Genomic DNA, 25653 nt, shown 5'->3' with positions numbered 1-25653 from the left:
TTGTTAATAAATTAACAGTTCAGCTACATGCATTATAAGAATATGTGAATATGAACTGTTATTTATGATCTAAGGTGAGCTAGCTAATGTACTAGAGGATCTGACAAACAGCATTATTTTCAAATCATTCAGTTTAAAAGTGAAGCTATAAGTTTTGTTTTTGCTGATAAATATAAAGATCACCAGAAATAAATATACTGTGTAGTTAACATCAAGATTATATCACCCCAGATAGGACTCAAGCCCACAATCCTTGGCTTAGGAGGCCAATGCTTTATCCTTTAAGCCACTGGGGGCTGACAGCCTTAAGGAGCAGTATGTGGTTATACAAAAACAAGGTTTTCAATCTATTTCGAAGCTGTAGCTGAAGAAATTAACAAACCAACATAAAATAATAGCAATAATATTAAAAAATTCATCTGTTTCATTAATTTGAAATTAAGAACACGATCCAAAGATGCTTTACCTTTAATTGAATACCCTAGTAACATTCATTCACTTTTGATACTGTACACACACACCTATTGGTGATATTGAAGACCACTTGTGAAAGTAAAAGTATGCATTTGAGATACAGGAGTAAATCTGATTCCCTGTCAAAACTGATATGGATACGTGAAGTATGTATAAACTTGACACAGAAGGCACGTTATCAAGGAATCAAACCCAGAAATGAGCACCATGTGGTAAAAATGCTAAATGCATCACTACTATCCCTGTATTCTCTGAAAATTTTATTTTAATACAGCAAACTGTTTACAAAACATAACCCATTACAAACGGAGCAAAGATATTGAAATGCAGTCAGTAAATGGGACGTGACATTTTGAAAAATAGTAATAATCTATTAAAGTTGAAATGTTCATGTTAATATCAATATTTTATATAAATGCAATGCCAAAATAAAGATATTTTAAAATAAAACATGGTAAATGTGTTTTACTACAAGCTGGTATCAATATATTTAAGATTATTTTTCATTAAGAAGCTGAGACTTTTATTCAAGTAATGTGTAAAAAATTTAGATAAATATTTAAAGTACATCTCACTTTACAATAAAATTATACAGTTCAGAGAACTGGTGCATGAACAGCAAATTACTAATATACATAGAGCATAAGGCAAAATGGTTGCAGTGATTTTTTTATAGCATGCAGCTGTGCAGCACAAAAGAGTTTAATGGCAGTATTTTATGCCATGCTGTTATGGATGACTGTATGGTGGGGCTCCTTAAGATAAGATAAATCCACAAATGCTTACCTTATACTGTTCACTGAATGCTTGAGAAATATTTTATAGCCTGAAAATAGATAATTCAATGACTCCTAAATTCCCGAACTTGGCCATTACCAGACAGTACTCTAATAACTAGTACAGTTCAACTACAAAAACATTGCTATAGCAATTAGTTTGCACAGGAAAACTAGAATAATTTACAAAATGTTTATTTGAAATAACAGTTTAGCTGCATTTTGTAGTATATTGGTTTCAAGTGAGATCTGTTTGTGATTTTATTATAATTCATATATATATATATATATATATATATATATATATATATATATATATATATATGTGTGTGTGTGTGTGCAATACATGTCCAAATTGATATGGAAGTGCACTCTGTCAGTACACTTAGCTCCATAATAAAAAAAAATGAAAAGTCACATCACTTTCTTACGTTGACTTCTGTATCATTTGTATAATCTTTGAGAAGTTTAATCGCTGGGCAATATCTAGTGCACTTTCATGGTTCTGCAAAAAGCAAAAACAAGGCATTAGTTTGTTTCTCCTTTCACAATACTTTGGCAATATAGTCATGTATTCGTTCTTCAATGATGCCTACCCACTTGATTCAGTTCAGGGTCATATGAAAGCCATATCCCATCCTGGTACTAAGTGGTTGTAAGGCACAGAAACTAATACTTTAAAGAATACTAGTTTATCTCTCTCTCTCTCTCTCTATATATATATATATATATATATATATATATATATACACACACACACACACACACACACACACACACACACACTTATTCACTCACAACACACAAATACAGCTTCAGGCAATTTAGTTATAGTCTAAGTTTTGATCTAGGTTGTTCTGTAAGAAAACTTTCAATTTATTGATACATAAACTTCCAGTTACCTTTACTACACTAAATGCAAACATGATTATTTTACTTTTGGTGCATTTCAGCCAAATTAAAATGTACTCATTTACCAGCTAGGCTGCTGTAAGATGTCTTTAATGCTTTCTGATGTGTATATATGAAGAAAAAGGATAGATGTTGAATGTAAAAAAATAACATACACTAGGATGCAAAAAAACAAGTTTTATAGCATGGAGGAGTCCTGGTTCCCCACTTATTAACTTATGTGCCTAATTAGCATTGAGAAGATTCAAGCCACATATCTTTTGTGGGGTACAAGTGGTTGTAGAGTTATGCTATATGCAGATATGTGGTAGTGGTGGAGTTGCAAAGCTTAATGGCACACACTGGTTATAGCTGGAGGGAGCTGACAAGTTTTTCCACAGCCTGAAGTCTGCAGAGTCAGATTTGTGATGCTCAGTTTCAAACATGATGCAAAGGAGTCTGGCTTCCAATAACACTTATGACAGCAAAGGAGTGAATCGTAGTAAGAACAAAATCTCTGCATGTACGGCAGCTCCAAGGTTTCAAAGCAAAACATAATCCAAAACAAAATGATGAAACCAGCAAACTGTGGCAATTAACCAATATTTAATGTTATGTACTAAAAGCACATATGAAATATAGGAGAAAGAAACAGGTTTTGGCATAGTAAATCACATAGCCTTCATCAGTATATAAGGAGTAAGCAAAAAAAATGGGGGTGTTTCTACAGCAGAACAGCAAATTACAATATCTATTACATTATTCAAACATTTTTGCAGGGGGACTAGTCCAATGCACCCAGGGGACTGTGTCCTCACACCATTCACTATTCATACCGCTCAAATTATTTGCTCAAGAAGTCTAGATCAAGCCAAAAATGGTGGGACAAAGGACCAAAATTTGGGAGAGATTTTTAAGTATCGCAGTTAAAAAAATTAGAAAAATTTTAGAATAACATGCATTTTCTGAAGGATAGGGTATCTGAAACTCAAATGTCTGTCATTATTTAGTGCCCTCAGTCCTCAATGAGTTGACAGAAAACCACGGATTTTATGAGGAACAGACTGAAAATATCAGGAAAAAAAATCTGGACATTGTCAAATTTTTGATTGCTGAGAGGTATGCCACTGCTAACTATGTATCTCAGGATAGGAGCCATATCAAAGAAACTGCAACTTCAGCTTTAATATCTATGCATTATTATATAATCACTGATGAGTGAACAACATCACTGGCTATTACTATTAACCACAACTAAAATGAGCAAAAAAGTAATTGCAAATGTAAACCAATAGGTTACATTTGCAATTACATAATGAAAAAAAAAAAGCTTTTATTTGGGGGAGCTTTGCTTCCACACCTGCAATGTAGAGGGCCCACCCCCACCCCACCAAAAATTAAATATACTAACTCCAGAGTTGCATAAATGTTCATAAAAGGGAGATGACCATGAGTTTTGTAACAATTAATATAATAAACTTTGACAATTATATAATTCAGTCAATCAACCAAAACTGAGGCCAAAGTGTAAAACCAACAAAAACTAATAAAAAACAACACTTCAAGGCACTGGGAATGTGAATAAATAAGTGGAGAAATAAGCATTTGCGTAGTTTCCTTTAATAGCCACTTTCGGATGTGGTGCTGTAATGAAGTTTTTTTGAAAGCGGATGTTAAAGGAAACTACTCTAACTCTTATTTCTCCACTTGTTTATTCAGGTTCCTAGTGCAGTGAAGTATTGTTTTTTATTATATAATTCAGTCAACTGTACCACCAGTGAAGAACACCACCACCAGCTGCTGCTTCTTCTGAAGGGGTTGATTTCCTCAGCTTCACTTTGCCTATTATGTGATTCTGAGTAACTTATTCAACTGGACTGTGCTCCTAGCTTATTTGTGTTACTTTTTCAGGGACAAAGCAGTGCTCCTTTGTTGTCCCTGAAAAAATTTAAATTGTGTCTAGTTATTCTACCTTATTAGCAGATAAATAAAACAATAACAACAACAAAAAACAATAAATAAAAATAAAATTCTTAAAAAAATAAATAAAATTGGGTAGGACAAATTGACTCTGAGGCATTGGACTTTTAATATAATGGTTTGTGTTAGGGACTGTGGGAGTTGGGTTAGTGATTTAGAGGGAAGAAAGAAACTCTGGAATAGAGTAAAGAAGACCAGACTATCAAGGAAGGATCATCAGAAATACTGATGTTCTGGCTACAAGTAGGCAACTCGAGGGCTGTGCTGGAGAAAAATTAGGATCACTAGACTAAGGGCAGAACAGTGTTTCTTTATAACTTCATGTTGTTGGCTTGATAAGTGAATGAAATTATCATAACTTTTCTTAGGCTTCCGGTCAAATCAGTGGTTTGGGCGTGGCAAATTTTGCAAGAGAAAATAGTAGCTGCTCTAGGCTACATAAAATTTTACTCAGAAAAACTGGCAACTTAACAGTATCTACAAAAATGTTATAGTTGTATATTTTCTATTTTTTATAAATCTTATAGTTGTTTTTTCTATTAGTTTCATATGTGTGTGTACACGTACAACCTAATTATATGATCTCTCTCTCACACACACACATGTGCATGTACTTGTAGGCAGTCCACATGTCTCTGTCTTTCACTCAATCAAATGTATAATTAATACCTTATTTTTTATGCCAGGATCTGCACTAGCTTCCAGAAGGACAGGTATAACCCTTTGATTTTTCATTTCACAGGCATAATGGAGTGCTGTATTTCCCTTCTGAAACAAAAAGCCAAAAGATGAAACATTTCTAAGAAATGTTGGTGCACTGTACACACATTTTTCAGTCTTTATTTCAGAAATAAGCAATATAACTTTATATACCCAAAATATTTTGCTAATTATATCTTGTTCTGAAAGTAATGAATGAGGAGGTTAGGAACAGTATTTTAGATTTTCTTCTAGATATCCTAAGTGCCCTAACTGCATAATTGTGTCTAATTATTGTGGTATACACTGTTTTTTTAAGGTTTTATTAAATTTTCACACCATATACATCTGTAATTAGTCATGTAGATTCCAATATTTATAGAGACAATTTAAAACTGAACTATCGTATAAGAACATACAGCAAACCTGAAACTAAGTAAATAGATCAATCACTCTAACCAAAACTATGTATAATATGTATAGCAAGTGCTACATAAACATCAGGTGTAAGGAAATCTATGTTATGAAGTCACAAGAAGAAATACTATAAAGTTTGACATAAACATTTTTTAAAATAATAATATAGCAGATTTAAAGTACTTAGATACACGTCTTCTTTACCAACATAGTCTATTCTTTTACTATGTGTTCAAGAAGGTTCCAATATTCCTGCTAGTAAGAGCACTTATTAGTATTATTTGTAATAAGTCTATGAAAGAAAGCATATTTGATCGCCATATTTTGAAAGCCTTTTCAAGAAAGTTTAGAATGGTCTAACCAATTTTGGGTAATATAAAGTTTAACTAAGGCAAAAAGAGGTAATAAGAATATATAATTTTAGCCTAGGTAGTTTTTGCTCAGTGATATGGAGAATAGAAAAACTCCCAAGACAATGTTGATTTTTCATATCCCATTTTTCCTAACCTTACCATAAGAGCACCAAAGATTGTGTGAAAAATTGCAATTCCATAAAATGTGCATCAAATCATCCTTCAGAAATGAGCAACATGGAAAGGACAAAGATATATTGGAATTAAAATTGTTTAATATAGCTGGAGTAAGGTATGCATTGTTATTAATCATTAGTTATGTATAAAAGAGATTTTTGAAAGAGGTCAATTAAGAATAGCCTCAATAGCTTGAGATATCAGCTCATCAGTGAAATTCTTGTTCTTTTCTTTCCAGTAATTAGAATGTAGCAAAGATGATTGGTGTTTAAAGGAGGTGATTAGTTTATAAATGTTAGGAGAGCATTCTTTTTTTAGAGGCTAGGTTTTTAAGTATTATTTTGCTAATACTGAGATCTGAATCATTAATAACCGGGGCTATTATGAATGCAGGTAGAAGGTCTCTAATTTGTCTTAGTATTAAAGTATATCCTTTATGTAACTTTAAAGCAAGTCTGAGTTCTAGCAGAGGTTTCTCTCTGTACTTGTAGATATCCCACACACTACAATCTTTAATAAGTGGATATTTATCTAGAGTTATCATATTATTATTTATTTTAATATTTGGGTTTAAATGTAATGGTTGTAAGAGAGCAAGAGTTTTAGTTAAATTTAAGGATTATATCAAGTTTTGAAATATCCTAATTTAGTGTTTTAAAAGACTGTGAAGTTTAAGTTTCTTAAAAAAATGTAAACTGATAAAAGGAAGGGCTTTTGGATTGATATGTGTTAATTTGACATGTTCAAACCAGATTTTAGTCCAGAGTGGGGAACCATTCTTGAGTTTTCATTTTACGTTCCAAAATTTGTATAATTCTACTTGAGCAAATTATATTGTAATATAATCAGAAATCCAGTAAACTAGGACCCCTTTCTCTTTGGGATAAATAAGTTTGGTATAACTGTTTCTAGTCAACTTTGGATGCCATATAAATTTGGACAATTCGATATTAACTCTGTGAAAAAAATTATTGGGAATAGTCATATTGGCTGGATTAAATTGATAAAGTAGCTTAGGTAGAATATTCATTTTAATTATTGCTACTTTAGGCAGGACTGAAAGTTTCATTTGTCTCCGTTTCTAAGGATCCTGAAGAATATTTGACCACGTATTTATTAGGTTATTTTGCATCACTGATTGGGAATTTTGTACAAAGGTTAATCCTAGGTAATTAAATGAGTATTCTGCTCTAAAAGGCAGAGCCAGGGAAGTAAGTTTCCTTATGATTTAATGGATTTATTGGAAAGATAAGGAATTTAGACGGGTTAACTTTGTAATTTGAAATTTAAAAAATGTCTTACTTGATAAGAGAATTTTATGTAAATCTGTATTCGGGAGTTCAAAATAGATATTCAAGTCATCAGCAAAGGCAGATACAGTTACCTTATTTTTCAAAATTGTTGGATCTGATGAAAAGTTTTCTGGAATAAATAAAACAATAGGGGTTATATATACAAGTTAGAAAGATAAGGAGATAGGGGCAACCCTGTCGGGTCTCATTTTAAATCGTGATAGGCTTTGAGAATGTTTTATTTACATAGAAAATGTAAAATAATTTTTATAAAGTATTTTTATCATTATCAATAAACTTTTTTGGAATATTATACTAAGATAAAGTTAAAAATAAAAATCTTAAAATTAACTTTATCAAATGCTTTACATGCGTCCAATACTAGGGCATACCATGGATTCCTATCATGTTTAAGAAGCTGGATCATGGAATCTAATAGGTTCATACTAGGCTATCTGCCCAAGGGCATTTATAAGCCTAGCCAGAGTTTTGTGGCTTTCGCCACCCCTTTAGTTTGGAGGATACTATGCCCATTATTTTGCTGTGCCTCTGTCAAGCAGTGACACTGAGATAATCCCTGGGGTATATCTGCGATCTCCCAATCATTGGTCAAGATTTCTCTTGAACAAAGCCAGCGAGGTGCCCTGCCTCACATGTACCGGGATTTTGTTCCACAGCATAGGGAGTCTCTGGGTGATGAATCTGTCCCTCCAGCATGTCCTATTAATAACCATGTCAAGGTTTAAGTCTCCCGCCCTTGTAGTTCTGAGGGATCTAGATTTTTTGAGGTGAAGCATGTTCATCAATTCTGGGTTGGACATGGCCTTGTATGTCAGGCATAGGTCACCTCTGAGCAGACGGTAAGCGACTGAGTAGAGCTGAAGTTCCTTCAGTTGGGCAGCATAGGACATATTTTTGAGACCCTTTATCCTTTTGGTGAGGAACTTTTGGGGCCTTTCCAGTTGCTGCAGGTGTCGTGTCAGATACATTCCGAATGGGGCATTGTACTCAATCATTGGCCTGATGAGTGATAAGTACAGGGGGACAATGACTTCCCTTGATCTAGATGTGAATCCCTTCATGATCAGGTGGGCAATGTAGAAGGTCTTCCTAACTACTTTGGCAACGTGAGTATCAAATGAAAGGTTACTGTCAACCTGGGTACCCAGATCCCTGATAACCTCTTCTGTGCTTAGTGGGTTGCCGCCTATATGATAGCTAGGGGTAACCTTGTTTTTCCTGAAGGGTATGACTATGCATTTTTTGGCGTTTAATTTTAGGCCATGGTTCTGGCACCAGTTTTCCGTTTCTATAAGACCCTTCTGAAGGATATCTGTGTCAGATGTGTTCTCAACTATGGCGCCCAGTTTGCAGTCATCTGCAAATTTTGTCAGCCATAATCCTCCTGTGTTTGCTTGTAGGGCCCAGGACTGAGCCCTGTGGGACACCACTTGTGACAGGCTTTGAGTCTGACATGGCACCAGCAACTCTGACCCTGTGGGTTCTGTCACTTAGCCAATTTGCAACCCATCTTGTGACGTATGGGTTTACACTTAAGCTGATGAGTTTTTCAATAATACCTGAGTGGGGTATTGTGTCGAAAGCCTTTGCCAGGTTGAGGTAGGCTGTGTGGACTGCCTTTCCCTCATCAATGGCCTTGGTGACTGTTTCGATAAAGTCCACCAGGTTTAAAAGGCATCATTTGCCCTTGACAAAGCCAAACTGGGTCAGATCCAAAGTCTGCAAGTCTCCTATGTCTTTATTTATGAGTTCCATTATGATCCTCTCCATAGCTTTGCAGATCAAGCTTGTCAAGCTGATGGGATGGTAATAAATAAAAATAAAATTCTTAAAAAAATAAATAAAATTGGGTAGGACAAATTGACTCTGAGGCATTGGACTTTTAATATAATGGTTTGTGTTAGGGACTGAGGGAGTTGGGTTAGTGATTTAGTGGGAAGAAAGAAACTCTGGAATAGAGTAAAGAAGACCAGACTGTCAAGGAAGGGTCATCAGAAATACTGATGTTCTGGCTACAAGTAGGCAACTCGAGGGCTGTGCTGGAGAATAATTAGGATCACTAGACTAAGGGCAGAACAGTGTTTCTTTATAACTTCATGTTGTTGGCTTGATAAGTGAATGAAATTATCATAACTTTTCCTAGGCTTCCGGTCAAATCAGTGGTTTGGGCGTGGCAAATTTTGCAAGAGAAAATAGTAGCTGCTCTAGGTTACATAAAATTTTACTCAGAAAAACTGGCAACTTAACAGTATCTACAAAAATGTTATAGTTGTATATTTTCTATTTTTTATAAATCTTATAGTTGTTTTTTTATTAGTTTCATATGTGTGTGTACACGTACAACCTAATTATATGATCTCTCTCTCACACACACATGTGCATGTACTTGTAGACAGTCCACATGTCTCTGTCTTTCACTCAATCAAATGTATAATTAATACCTTATTTTTTATGCCAGGATCTGCACTAGCTTCCAGAAGGACAGGTATAACCCTTTGATTTTTCATTTCACAGGCATAATGGAGTGCTGTATTTCCCTTCTGAAACAAAAAGCCAAAAGATGAAACATTTCTAAGAAATGTTGGCGCACAGTACACACATTTTTCAGTCTTTATTTCAGAAATAAGCAGTATAACTTTATATACCCAAAATATTTTGCTAATTATATCTTACTCTGAAAGTAATGAATGAGAAGGTTAGGAACAGTATTTTAGATTTTCTTCTAGATATCCTAAGTGCCCTAAATGCATAATTGTGTCAAATTATTGTGGTATACACTGTTTTTTTAAGGTTTTATTCAATTTTCACACCATATACATCTGTAATTAGTCATGTAGATTCCAATATTTATAGACATTTTAAAACTGAACTATCGTATAAGAACATACAATAACCTGAAACTAAGTAAATAGATCAATCACTCTAACCAAAACTATGTATAATATGTATAGCAAGTGCTACATAAACATCAGGTGTAAGGAAATCTATGTTATGAAGTCACAAGAAGAAATACTATAAAGTTTGACATAAACATTTTTTAAAATAATAATATAGCAGATTTAAAGTACTTAGATACACATCTTCTTTACCAACATAGTCTATTATTTTACTGTGTGTTCAAGAAGGTTCCAATATTCCTGCTAGTAAGAGCACTTATTAGTATTATTTGTAATAAGTCTATGAAAGAAAGCATATTTGATCGCCATATTTTGAAAGCCTTTTCAAGAAAGTTTAGAATGGTCTAACCAATTTTGGGTAATATAAAGTTTAACTAAGGCAAAAAGAGTAATAAGAATATATAATTTTAGCCTAGGTAGTTTTTGCTCAGTGATATGGAGAATAGAAAAACTCCCAAGACAATGTTGATTTTTCATATCCCATTTTTCCTAACCTTACCATAAGAGCACCAAAGATTGTGTGAAAAATTGCAATTCCATAAAATGTGCATAAAATCATCCTTCAGAAATGAGAAACATGGAAAGGACAAAGATATATTGGAATTAAAATGGTTTAATATAGCTGGAGTAAAGTATGCATTGTTATTAATCATTAGTTATGTATAAAAGAGATTTTTGAAAGGGGTCAATTTAAGAATAGCCTCAATAGCTTGAGATATCAGCTCATCAGTGAAATTCTTGTTCTTTTCTTTCCAGTAATTAGAATGTAGCAAAGATGATTGGTGTTTAAAGGAGGTGATTAGTTTATAAATGTTAGGAGAGCATTCTTTTTTTAGAGGCTAGGGTTTTAAGTATTATTTTGCCAATACTGAGATCCGAATCATTAATAACCGGGGCTATTATGAATGCAGGTAGAAGGTCTCTAATTTGTCTTAGTATTAAAGTATATCCTTTATGCAACTTTAAAGCAAGTCTGAGTTCTAGCAGAGGTTTCTCTCTGTACTTGTAGATATCCCACACACTACAATCTTTAATAAGTGGATATTTATCTAGAGTTATCATATTATTCTTTATTTTAATATTTGGGTTTAAATGTAATGGTTGTAAGAGAGCAAGAGTTTTAGTTAAATTTAAGGATTATATCAAGTTTTGAAATATCCTAATTTAGTGTTTTAAAAGACTGTGAAGTTTAAGTTTCTTAAAAAAATGTAAACTGATAAAAGGAAGGGCTTTTGGATTGATATGTGTTGATTTAACATGTTCAAACCAGATTTTAGTCCAGAGTGGGGAACCATTCTTGAGTTTTCGGTTTACGTTCCAAAATTTGTATAATTCTACTTGTGCAAATTATATTGTAATATAATCAGAAATCCAGTAAACTCTGACCCCTTTCTCTTTGAGATAAATAAGTTTGGTATAACTGTTTCTAGTCAACTTTGGATGCCATATAAATTTGGACAATTCGATATTAACTCTGTGAAAAAAATTATTGGGAATAGTCATATTGGCTGGATTAAATTGATAAAGTAGCTTAGGTAGAATATTCATTTTAATTATTGCTACTTTAGGCAGGACTGAAAGTTTCATTTGTCTCCGTTTCTAAGGATCCTGAAGAATATTTGACCACGTCTTTATTAGGTTATTTTGCATCACTGATTGGGAATTTTGTACAAAGGTTAATCCTAGGTAATTAAATGAGTATTCTGCTCTAAAAGGCAGAGCCAGGGAAGTAAGTTTCCTTATGATTTAATGGATTTATTGGAAAGATAAGGAATTTAGACGGGTTAACTTTGTAATTTGAAATTTAAAAAATGTCTTACTTGATAAGAGAATTTTATGTAAATCTGTATTCAGGAGTTCAAAATAGATATTCAAGTCATCAGCAAAGGCAGATACAGTTACCTTATTTTTCAAAATTGTTGGGATCTGATGAAAAGTTTTCTGGAATAAATAAAACAATAGGGGTTATATATACAAGTTAGAAAGATAAGGAGATAGGGGCAACCCTGTCTGGTCTCATTTTAAATCGTGATAGGTTTTGAGAATGTTTTATTTACATAGAAAATGTAAAATATTTTTTTAAACTATTTTAATCATTATCAATAAACTCTTTTGGAATATTATACTAAGATAAAGTTAAAAATAAAAATCTTAAAATTAACTTTATCAAATGCTTTACATGCCTCCAATACTAGGGCATACCATGGATTCCTGTCATGTTTAAGAAGCTGGATCATGGAATCTAATGTTACAGTATTATTCCAAGTCTGTCTATTATTCATAAAACGTTCTTAAATCTCTTTACTAGTAGTAAGGACATAATGTTCAAATCCACATTAATCAGACAGACTGGCCTGTAGTAAAGAGGATTGGATTTATCCTTGTTTTTGGAATAAAAATTGTTTTGGAATTATTCAAATACAGGTCTGTAATGCTTGGTAATTTATGGTTAAAAGTTCTATAAAAACCTGCTGTATAGCCATCCGGGCCAGGACCTTTTCCTAGTTTCTATTTCTTCATTACTTGTATTATTTCTTGTGTGAATGGAGCTCTAACGTGCTTTTTTTATTGTATTATTTTTGGAAAAGTAAGATGATTTAGGAACTCTTCACACACTCTAACTCTGAAATTTGACTGTTGGGAGGGCTATATATCTCAGTGTAAATTTTCTGAAAGAGTTTCAATATTTGCAAATCTGTCTTGAATCTTTTGCTTTCATATTGTAATAAAGTTATCCTAGGAAGTACTTGCTTAGTATTTATTATTCTTGCTTTAGAGGGGGTTTGTGCCCATTCAGAATATTTGGCTAAGGATTTCATTTCCTGAAACATATAGTGTTGCTGATGCAAAAGAAATAATTATTTGTGTAAGTTATTAATTCAGAATTCTGAATTTGGATCTTTGTCTTTTTGAAAATTTTTTCTGTCTTTTTTTATTTGATCTACTATTTTATCCTTTTTTTCTTTAGTAATATTTTTATAGTAAGGGACTTTTTGAATTAGGTTCCCCCTTATTCTAGCTTTACAGGCAGCCCATTGGACACCATAAGGAATATTAGTAAGTAAGTTATTCTCAAGATGTTCTAGAATAACAGTTATCTCATGGACTACATCTATCTTAAGGAGCAAGTTATTGTTTAGAGACCATTTTGAGGCCAATGTTTTTGGTTTTATATCATCAGGCCATTTCAATCTAATTCTAATTTTTGAATGGTCGGAAAAGAATTTAGGTTCTGCAAAATATTTAACTTCTCCCCCCTCAAAAAGACTTCTGAGATTAAAAAGAAGTAAATTATTGACCAGGATTTATAACATTTTGAAAAATATGTGAAAATATTGTTTTGTAGGAGATTATCTCTGAAAGAAAGAAAGGTCCAAGAGATTGAAATCAGATATTAATTCCACTAAGGCTAGTGATGCTTGAAAGTTATATGAAGTAGATTTGCTAGATCTATTTACAAGTGAGTCAATTACCACATTCCAATTGCCCCCAATATAAAACAATAGTCAGAGAATTTACTCAGTATATTATAAATTTAAAAAATGAAGTCATGTCCTGTACATTGGCCAAAAACAGTTTTGGGAGATGAGAATTTTGGGATATAAAATAACACCATCTACCATTTTTATTTGATTCCTGATTAGTAATAGAGTCCTGAAATATTTTTTTTGAATAGAATTGCTACTCCTTTGGAATTAGTATTACACTCAGATGCAACAATAACCTTTATCCATTTTTTCTCTTTTCCCTGTTCAAATCTTCTTTCAACATATGTGTTTCCTGGAGAAAAGGTATATTGGCTTCAGATTTAAAAGCTGAATGCATAAGAAATTTCTTCTTTTCTTTGTCTTGTAGGCCTCTCATGTTTCAAGAATCAGTTTTCCACATATTTTACCTAATCCATGCTATCTAGAACTTGTATTAATAAATTCCTCCTTCATACCATTGTAGTTAAAGAATGCACATTTTGCAAGTTTAGCTGTTAGAGTTGTAGCACTAAACCCTTTCAGAACAACCTTAGTGCCTAGCCACCTTTTCTGAAAGAGATTGAGGTAAAGGGATAAGGATATATAAGCATCCCAGGAACAATAAACAGGTAATGAACCTTAAACCACAACACGATAAAATCTCTACAACTGTTAAAAAAACTCATGTACAAAAAGATAAGAGTTCTAACATTAGCCATCCTTCAATTATACAGCACTTATCATCTGGCTCCTAACAATTAAAATAGCACCAATTAGATTGTATTCTAATTAAAGTGAGTTTTAACCTAACAGAAACAGTTACATCCTTAACTTTAAATATTTAACCCCATGAAATACAATATTAAACTAAGATTAAATTTATAGAATTAAGACTAAAATGGAACTGACTAGGAACGTACTAGGTGAAATTGAAAAATCGAGTTCAGAAACATAGTTAAATGTAATAGATTTATAAAAGGGATGATGAATAACCACATACAAAATCAGGTAGAGTATAATAGTTAACCAGAGGACACGCATACTAACAAATAGTGAGTATGCAATATTGTTATAGATGCATATCACAGACATCTTGTTGATGCAATAGAGAAACCTTATTTCAACTGAAAAACAGTATAATTTAAACAAGACAGTCACACGAAAAAAATGAAACAAACACAAGTACATTCTAAGATAAAGTAACATTGTGTAAATAACTATACTAGCAATTGTTTTACTTTAAAATACATTTCAAATTAAGTATTTTAGAAATAATTTAACACCCATTTTACCAAATATGTAGCTACTATACTGAGTTTGAATTAACATAGCCAATAGATTATTAATTTCAAAATGGCATACACTGCCTTTTTTAATCTGCCATCAAACTGAGGCATAAGAGCAGTGATACCCTTATTGATACAATCATTTTTCTGGTTAGTTCTCTTCAGTGTAGTCCTGCCTGACATCAGCATCCCCCTGCCCTTTTATGCACTCTTTCTCCATCAGAGAGACATTGTATGTCTTTTTACTCAGTAGCCTTTTGGCTAAATAAATTAGTAAGAGATGGACTATCAGGACCACAGTATACAAATAGACTGTTTGCTGCCATCTACTGGTCATTGCCAGTACTGCACTAAACACAGACCAATATTTACCCTTCAGGCAGTTCAGTCACACAGGGCTTCTGAAAAATTGAAAAAGCAAAGGCAAGCCAATAGCCATGAGCTATGCACACACTATATTGTTCTGAGTGACACCTTCAGTGTGCACACATGCAGCTACTTAGTTTTTAATGGACAACTATATGCTACATAGTCTGTTCCTCACACCTGGAGGCTAATTAACATGCTCATTCCATAGTCATGTATAGTGTGTGTCATTCACATGGCATTTATGCCTTTTCTCCAAAAAATTACATCAAGACCAGGCTACATATATATCTGTGATGAGCCTTTGCATATTACAAACAAGATCTATAAGGATGAAGGCACACTATAAGTTATAACAAGTAACATCAGTTGCAACATCACATTGTACTGTTTATCCAGGAGTTGCTGTATACATACGCACATACATGTGTATGTAAATATCTATAAGCCAGTATTCATTACAATGTTTCTTTATGATTGCAGTCTGAGATGTATTGTGCACTTGTTTGGGAAAATGTTGTTATGAAATGTTTTGCAACAATGTAAGTTGATTGAAACTCCTGCATACAGAAGCATGTGCTAAACAAAATGTAGAATTTTCACTTTTATTGAAAAATAAATATTTCATAGAGTTGCTGATTCATTCAGAATTGCTTGACTGTGTAGTTACTATAAAGAAATAAGCTAAGTGTGGGACTTTTGGTGTAGGGAACCATAGCCCCTATGAAATATACTGTTTAACTTGCATTTTTTTTATCTCTTTTGCAAAGAGATGATCTTGCTTTCAGTGTGTGTGTGTGTGTGTGTGTGTGTGTGTGTGTGTGTGTGTGTGTGTGTGTGTGTGTGTGTGTGTGTGTGTGTGTGTGTGTGGTATCAGTATGTTTTTACTTCTATGGCTTTCATTACTTTTTATACATATTAGCAGGTTGGATGTCTTGGGATTAATTTTCCTGATATGCATCAATCTTGTGTATGATATAGTCATACAGGAATAGTGAAGGCAGACAAACATGGTAATTGCTTAGGGCCTCAACCTTCTTGAAGGCCCCAATTCCCGTAAAACAATAAATTAACAAAGGGTGCACTGCTGGAATTTCTGAGGAAGCAACAAGCTCTGTCAGGAACAGAAAGGTGTTTTGTCATAATGAATCAGTTTTTCAGGGTGCCCAAGCTCAGTATTTCATTGGAAATGCTTTGTGTAGCTCCATAATGTTTCCATTCTTGCACCTAATGTGCAAATGGAAAGGACAAATTGTGTAACTTGAAAATTAAGGAAAACTAAAATGAAAAGTACACAGTAGATGGCCATCTTGGCTGAAGATGGTAGGAAATGTAAACAAAAAAAAATTTACAGAATGTGGCTATTTTGGAAGGGGAGGGGGCAGGCTGTATGTGAAGCAAAGGGAGCATAAATCCCAACAGTCCCTAATTTTGACTCAAACATCTGCTCTGATCCTTTAATGGCTATTAATAATTTTTTGAATACAGATACTTGAATACAATAAACAAATTATGACAATCATTACTGTTACAGGTGACAGCGTTTGTTTAAATTTGAAGACAAAGGCTCTTACTATTTAGATTATTAAAGTCTTGGTATTAGTATCACCTGAGTTTTTTACTTCATATTTTTATACACATTTATTTTACTTCAGAAAGTGCAGGTTAAATCATATCCTGTTATTCTGTTAACTTTCTATGCCAGTTACACCAATATGTAAAAATGTCTCCAATTTGGATTATTTATCCTTGATTATAGAGATAAGAGGTTAAATGAAGAACAATTTCATGATCACTGCTGAATGATTATTATGTTGATATGGCTTGTGGGAAGGAATGTATCTGAGAGCAATGTAGTCAGATTTATATGATTACTTTCACAGTCAAAGGCAGTGCACCCCAGATGGGTGACTTTCCATTGGGGCAGCATGATTGTGAAAGGAGCCAAAGCTATTAGGTGTACTTTTAGTAACACAGTGAAGAGACTTATCTCATATGTTGGTTTTGTGCTGTTACTTTACTGTTGTAACTTCACAAGTTTAGATTCAGTTCACAGCAAACATACACATTTTACTTTTTCTTACAGGAGACAAATATACTGATAAATAAAAATGACACATTTTGTTTCTGTAACACTAGAATAAAAACTACTATTTCTTTGACAATGAAAACAATATTTTCCAGCATTTGAAATGCCATTATAATGAAGAAACTAAAGGGGAATATCATTACTGGAAACTGTGTCCTCAAAAATTCATTCAGTTGCCTCTGCATGTAAAATCACAACATAACTACAGCATATCACTGAATATCATACTTTTTTTTCAAAAAAGTTTCCCAGGAAGAGTAATTTACTAGAACATGTTGTCACAAAGGGAGGTGTGCCAGCACAGCTATCTGGAATTTTGTAAATAATTATATGTCATTGGTAAATATCAAAATGATTTATATAAGATGCTTGTGTTACAAATGTATTACAACTGTATGTCATGTGTATATCAGACTGTTCTGTACAGGTGTATGTGTTGAGAATATAGTTTGTAGAGTGCTTGTGCTTGAAATGTAACCACAGTGTGCCCTACTGGAATAGAACAAAAATGTACATTCACTATTGTAACTGTTTAAATGCATATATTTTAACAGTGGAAACTGGAATACAGGAGGTTAGTGTCAGAAAAATAGATGAAATTAAATTACTTTTTGTTTACACAATAAAACATGGCATCTTTCAGTTTTCAATGAGCTAGAGACACAAAGTTTGTGCTGATAAGCTTTCTGTATTGTCTTCGGAGTAAACTATTTACTACCTCTGAAAGCATGAAGGAATGCAGTTGTTTTCTGACTTCCAGCATCTGCCAAAGATCTGAGGTCTATGTATTTTCAAAGGTAGATGATAAATACTCTCAGCTTCCAGCAGTGGGGATTTCGCCTGGGGACTAGAGTCACATGACAAGAAATAATGTCATTCTACAAGCTATCCCAGTAGTAATATTTGAGATATTAATTTGAGAAGTCTCTTAGACAGAGCATTTTTTTATTCTGTCTTGGACCTGGCAAGAACCATTCACCCCAACATCTGCCTTTACTAATGAAGCAAGTTTTTATGGAATAGTATTTCTCTCTTAGATACAGTTATGGATAGTTTAGATATATTTCTTTATTTATTGGAGACTGTCTTGCAATGTTGTTTTCAACATTTCCTGTGATTTTGAACTCTGATGTCACTGTGAATAAATACTGAGTATTTTCTTGTTCCTTTATTATTTATTATTAAATATTTTTAAACCTGTCATTGTGGCTGATCTGTGTAGAGCTATTTAAGTTTTGAAAGTACTTACATATTTATTTGGTGACACTGTGTGGGCCACTTCTAATAGCCTTGCTCTTGGTCAAACTACCATTTGTATTAATGTGGTTATTACACAGTAAAATTGGACACCCTTTGTTAAGGGGCTTAAAGTAGCTGATAAGGAGTTGACTGGTGGCAGTGGTAACTACCTTATACTCTGAGCAGAAGGGGACATAGCTAGTAAACCTGTGCCAGTCACTCCCAGGTGTGTGTGTGTGTGTGTGTGTGTGTGTGTGTATATATATATAAATCAAATCTCAAAGTGTGTGTTAGCTACTTGGGCAGGGACAAAAAGCACTAGTTGGACAGAGAGGGTTCTGCTAGGTCTTGGCTTGGTCACTCTGCTGAGATCTCAACTTTATAGCTATGTCAGTGGGGAGTCTTAATGGGGATCTGGAGAAAGTGGGAGAAACCAGCTCTGGACTGACTGTGGTCTCTGTGCTCTTAAGGGAAACTGCACTTGATATTGAGAGCTGTATCTGGAAATACTGTGTGTATCTGTTATCCTCCCAGTGTACATCCTCCATTGTTGCCAGTGGTTGGGATTGAGGCTCCTTGATTACTATTCCAGTGGTGGGTTGTCACATGTAATTTCAGAGGCATTACCTTAAATAGATAGTCTCTGCCAGTAGGCCTACATGGCCACCAGAAATATATCAGTCTATCAAGTTATATTATACTTGGTTTTCATTGGATTTGAGTATACACATTGTGCTCAGGGTTGCAATATGCCCACACTGAGAATGTGTCTTTACTTGTTGTCATTACATCAGGGAATAGATTCCAAAAGAGTGTAAGTCTGTCTTAATTCAAAATGACTTGCTCTCAGTATAAGTAACCTACTTCTGTGTAAGGCCTATTCATAAAAAAGGCTTAACACCAGAGGTTAGAGTCAGCCTGCTCTCAGTGTAACTGGTTACTTACACTGAGAGCAAGTCGTTTGGAATTGGGTCGCAGAAGTAAAAAATCATAAATACTTCATCATGCAAGGCAATATTTTTGATAGAACATACAGAGCATGTAGGGTGAGCCCTAAACACCATGCACTACTAAAAGCAGTGCACTGCCATGTAAATTGGGATGCAAATATAGTGAAATTAGCTGGGGCAGAATGGAATTTATGAATGTGTTTTGTGCCCAAGCTTCCTATTAGAATTACCTGAATTCTTTTTATTTATTTTTTTATTATGAACTGCCTTGAAAGAACTGACATATGCCCTCCTATATAAAGGTAGGAAACTAACACAAAGACTATCCCCTGGATTCATGAAGCTCGGCGCAAGTCCAGCGTAAGGCTTGCGCCGGCCGTGCGGCGTAGATGTGGAGTAGTCATGCCATATGCATATTAATGAAGGCATGCAGCCGCCACAGCCACGTGCATAGGAAACGTGCACGAGTGCAAGGAGCGTATCGAAGTTGCACAGGGAGGCATGTCAATGTCGGCTTTCGAGGAGCAACCTAAACTGCTGAATATTATATTCCACCAGCAATAGTAATCGTACCTATCCGTGTCCATTGGAGACTGAAACGTATGCAAAGCAGAATCCCTGCGAACAGAAAATGAAGACTCAAACACAAATGCACTGTAGGGAATAACGGGTCCCTACCCATGAACAAATGACAAGAAAACCATGTGCCTGTAGTCCAACATAGTGTTGATAGCTATACCATGTGGAAGTGAAACGTAACAGATGTTAGCGTGCCGCCAGTAGGTACGTCCAGTCCAACGGAGAGGGTCACCAGCCGACCCATAATTTGAGGGAGGGAACATAGCTGTGCAGATGTGTCCATAACAAAATACATGAGGAGAAATGTAGATATAGGTAGTGACCGTATGTCTGAATCATATCCCACAAGCCATGTAATAGTCACATACAAAAGGTATGTCCGTATTTCACATACCAAATGTGATAGGAAATAGCATACGCATGTAAACGAAACAGGAGCATATAAATGAGCCATAACAACACAGACACATGTAGGCTGAAAGGGACAGTATGATCCGTACTGTCGACCAAGATTACCACCTGTCCCACTTTGCAAGCGACAGTCCCTCTGTGGGCAGATGTGTCCTGACACAAACATGTAAAACTGGCAAATGTCCAGAGAATATAGGACATAATTCCTCCATAGATGTCATGCAATAGTTGCATTAAACATATGTCACTGGTCGTATAACACATAAATGTCATAACAAACAGAATAAGATACCGAAATGCTACAAGAATAAGCTTAGATATAGGCAAGAATTGTAAGTTCTATCTGCCGAACTGACCGTGGGTATGTGTCGGCCTGTAAAATATGCTGTGTTCACCGCAACTGTCACAGTAGGGTTGCCACCCTTACAAATGGCCAAAGTGGGACATGTTTGGTACAGACATCAGACTGTACAGGCCGACACATACCCACGGCCAGTACAAAGGACAGAACATAACTGTATTGCTTACAGAAAAGCGTATTCCTGTAACATTTTAGTTGCTTATTCTGTTTCTCATAACAGTCAGGTATTTCAGATACAGAATTAACTGTTTAATGCAACTATCACATAAAATATAAGAAATATGTTTGCCCTAAAATCTCAGGACATTTGCCATATTGACAATTACATGTCAGGACACAACTGCCCAAAGAGGGACTGTCCCTCGCAAAGTGGGACAGTTGGTAACCCTATGTCACACTGTGGCCAATTGAAAAGGTGGAAACACAACCGTTGACTGTGGGGAGGCAATGTCCATAACAGTCGGACATGTGTAAGGAATAGCTTGAACATAGGAAAAGGTGTCATCCTACCAATGAGTAGAACAGGCTGGCAAAATCCAGAAGGCAGCTGTATAATCCGAATGTGTATGTGACACAGTCGAACGGGTAGTACCCGGATACACCAGCCAAGTAATGAAAGTGAAGTAAGGGCATGTACCCATGTGCGTGAGGTATAGCATGTGGAAAGCAAACATGGCAGGGTAGTCCACACAACCATAAAGGTACCCGACACATGTAGGGTAGTCAATGTGTAACTGTGGCCATGTCATGGGCCAACAACCAAAGTAGTGCTCTATGGGGTGTGAGTAATTCGCGTGTGAGGGGTGTGTGTTTAATGGTAAATTCCTCAAAGGCGATACTTGTGTCATATGCAGAAAAGGTGAACCGGAGGTGTATGAGGGGGCAGCAGGTGAAGTGGAAAGAAACACAACCTCATGTAGAAACAGCTGCAAGGCAAGCAGACAGGACATAGTGTAGAACACAATCCCACAAACATATGAATGTGGAAATATGCGAGACAGATGTATAGATACGGCACCGTCACATACCCACAGATGGGTCCTGACGGAACTGGCCATAACAAATGCAACACACCTGGATGCATAATAGCCTACCCAGCATACCCTCCACAGCACACAACCTGCCACCATACCAGAACGTCCACCAAATCCAGCCATACTTGGTCCACTGGTTTGTTGCAGAAACAGCTACACACAGTGACCCCTATGCATATGTAGTAGGTATTGTCACCCTAGGCAGTGTCAGGATTGCAAACCATGTATCCCCTGCAGGCAAAACCCCTGCACATTTTCGTGAAGTCACAAAAATCTTCGATATCTAACTTGTTTTGGTCTTGACCAATTTTTGGGATATCCCTCACGGGATGACCAACTTGTGTAAATAGTAGAATGGGTATGACGACATGATGTCCAATCCAGTAGATATCTGGACACAAGTCAGAATGTGCAGTGGAGGTCCATAACATTGTCCAGCCCTAAGTGGGCATGCATAACCTACCACCCAGGATAAAATACCTTCCCGTGATGCACGTTTCCAGACAAGAATAGGAGGGAGAATATAATGCACACATTTGCAAAGTGGAAAACGGCATGAGGGAGAGGAAGACACTACATAAACAGGTCAACCCTGATCAAGTGTGAGGGACAATGACTGTGTGCAGTCGTGATTGACCATACCTGTCAACCTGTGTGAGCAAGATATCTGGACAGAGCCATGAATATAAGTGAGACAAAGGTCCAAAATCATGGACAATCTGTAAACATATCTCTTAGAAACATAGAATTTGATAGAATAACAGTTTGCACATTGGCATTAATATCTGGAGTATGAAGTCTGAAACCCAACTGTCTGTCAGCACGTTCCAACTGCAGTCTTTAATGCTGAGCTACTGCTGTGCCAGAACACAACAGCGTATTACAGAGGTCCGTGCCATACCAATCAACTGTCAGGATATTCGCAGAATGACTAGGCTCACCACCTGTCCCACTTTGCAAGTAACAATCCCTCTGTAGGCAGTTGTGTCCTGTGAAAAAAATCAAGACATAGCAAATGTCCTGAGAGTTTATTCCCTAATTTACTTCAATAGTCACATAAAACGGTTATTTTATATATGACTCCTCAATATGTTATGTGAAGTAGCATAAGCAATTCAAATGTTACTAGAATAAGCTATTATATGTACAAAAAAGGTTAAAGTTCAGTACTATGCATGGCTGTAGGCATGTTTTGTCCTGGAAAATCTGACATCTCTACAGAACATGTCCCACTTTGGGCAGTCGAAAAGGTGGCAACCCTAAGAATGACCACAGGTTCGCCCCATAGTGTTGGTGTGTGCCTCCGAAATCTGCACCAGTGTGGTAAATAGCTGAGGATTGACGTCACTAAATAATGAGAAATATCCTGAGTATAAGACTCCACAACCTGCAGAAAAGTCATGCTAATGCAAAACCTAGCATTCTGTCAACATTCTAAGCTTGTAAGAGCAATCGTTAAAATGTGTCCCTAATTTCCCCCCCCATCGTGTATATTTTGCGCAGGTTCGGTGCTCTAAGAGGTTGAGAGGTATGGTCCATACATATTTACAGGAACAGCCCTTCACACTTGTGTAATGTACAACTGCATACCTGTAGTCACTTCATGTCCAAAAATAATAATCCCCGTATGACTGTATACAGGTAATAGTCAAATGTGAATGAGAACACCCTTCACCGTGGAGTATGGACTGTAACAACCCCACCCATAATATGTAATGCCAACAGAATAAGCTGCTGACAGGTGCCCAAACACCTGTGTCTATAAACACAGGTAAAACTTCAAAATAGGGAGATAATCCCTGTCCATATGCTTCATCTGACATTTGACCTCGGCCAGGGAAGTTCCATTCACCAGGTGGACAAGCCTAAACCCAGATCATTACATGAACACCCTGACAATCAAAGACCTGTATGTGGCTGGACTATATGCCTTGGTGTTCTGCATATCCTCAGAGTGATTAACAATGCAGCCGGAGTCCACAGCAGTAGGCAATAGGGAATGTGTAATATGTAGTACCGCCTTTTTCCCAGCAGGAGAATGGATGCCTGTGTCGTAGGTGAAGCGGTGAGGCATATGTTGATGTAGCTAAGTACTATGGGTATGCATATCAATGAGGGAGAACACCAATAGAATAGTGGTTCCGGTATCCGGCCAACGTGAATGCAGTCCCGGTTGACCTACGACCACTGCACATATAACTTGAAAGTGTAATGAAAGCGTTCGTGCAGTACACACATTTAAATATGTAAAGGTGAACGTGTGTTTCGCAGTAGTCCGTAAACTGGAATACAGATATGTAACTGTTACGGTCAGAATTATGAAAGTTCACGGAAGCACAATTATCTATGAAACATATGTAACCCACAATAAGGATATGCAAGTGCGCCTGCGCGTGTGTAATCCGCTCACAGAATAGAAAATGAATGGTGTTTTCCACACGTTCTATGTACATGGCTCATACCTGTTAAACCCGTAAAGTATGAAACCGGACAAAGCCATGACAACAACTGGTACAAATAGGGACAATCCCCAGATATTGCCTAACAAACATAGAAAGTGGATAGAATAACAGGTGTGTCACTAGCATGGATTCTCTGAAGGGTATGAAGTCGTAACCTGAAATGTTTGTCATTATTTACCAATGTCAGTCTTTAATGATATGCCACTAACTTGCCAGATAGACACAAGGTTATGAAAAATGGACCACAAATAGGGACAATCCCCAGATATTGCCTAACAAACATAGAAAGTGGATAGAATAACAGGTGTGTCACTAGCATGGATTCTCTGAAGGGTATGAAGTCGTAACCTGAAATGTTTGTCATTATTTACCAACATCAGTCTTTAATGATATGCCACTAACTTGCCAGATAGACACAAGGTTATGAAAAATGGAGCAAAGATAAGAGGCAAAAAGCTGTACATGCAGCGGAAATCTGTACAGTTGAAAGGTATGATATGGAGATAAATATATACATATATCCACAGACATAATCCAAAGCAAATTACGAGATGAGGAATGTACAGACATATGTATATATGTACAGATATATATATCTATACAGACACAGTACATTAATAGATATGTACACAACAAACATATGTCCCTGTACATTTAACACATGTACATAAATAGGTCATGATATAGCTAATATGGACAGACAGACAGACCTGCATGAAAGGAGAATACACCGATGGTTTCCATACCATTTCCCGGAAACTACCAGTGTGACAGGGCCTGCAAGTTCTACACGCTAAACATGAATATAGGTGTCCTTTGCAGGACCCCAAAAATTGATCTGTATGAAGTGCGAACCGTCATTGATGCTAAAGACGTCACAGCTGCAACTACGATATAGCTGTACATGCAACAGTAGCAGGTGCAAGGGTAATAACACATGGGTCGATTGAATGTATGACGTACGAGCTGATATCCGCAGAGTGGGGAGTGCTCGGAAGTGTCCTCACACGTTATTATCGCTCACATTAAACATGTCGAATGGGTACTGTGGAGGTGTGTCAGGTATGGGAATCATGGGTATGCAGAATTGGGCCAAGGTGTTGGTTGGCACAGATCTATTAGGTACGCCCCATGGGAGTGATCAATATACCTATGTGGGTATAGCACACACCTATATTCACCAAAAAGGTGCAACCCATCCACTGGATATTGTGTAAACCATTGGGGGAAGACGTAGGGACCTATATCAGTGTCATGTAGGCGATTATCAAGTATGGACACGCATACGACCAAGATGGTAACCATACCTGCCAGAATGTCAGAATAAGACAGCTGGACTAAGGCATAGTACATGACAGACAAATAGGGACTATATTAAATATACCTCAGACAAAGTCAGACCGTTGATAGAATAATTGCGTAGTCAGGAATA

General features: G+C 35.8%; 1 protein-coding gene across 2 annotated transcripts in view; it reads right to left on the bottom strand.

Annotated features, from left to right (window-relative positions):
• Positions 1–1429: 1429 nt before the first annotated feature.
• Positions 1430–25653, bottom strand: part of ANKRD22 (ankyrin repeat domain 22) — a 235079-nt gene continuing 210855 nt past the window's right edge. Inside the window, exons 5-6 of one of the 2 annotated variants that reach the window (XM_044056413.1) lie at positions 9522–9620; positions 1430–1755 (exon numbers count right to left, since the gene is read on the bottom strand). In XM_044056413.1, coding sequence (XP_043912348.1) covers positions 1678–1755; positions 9522–9620 — 177 coding nt within the window. In that variant the 3' untranslated portion in view covers positions 1430–1677. The remainder of the gene's footprint in view (positions 1756–9521; positions 9621–25653) is intronic. The other variant, XM_044056414.1, reaches the window with a different exon arrangement.

The sequence above is a fragment of the Protopterus annectens genome, chromosome 14.part0 (assembly GCF_019279795.1).
Source record: "Protopterus annectens isolate FY-2018-M chromosome 14.part0, PAN1.0, whole genome shotgun sequence".
NCBI classification, from domain to species: Eukaryota; Metazoa; Chordata; order Ceratodontiformes; family Protopteridae; genus Protopterus; species Protopterus annectens.
Note: the sequence above shows the minus strand (reverse complement) of the source record. Positions and strands in the feature narration are given on the sequence as shown.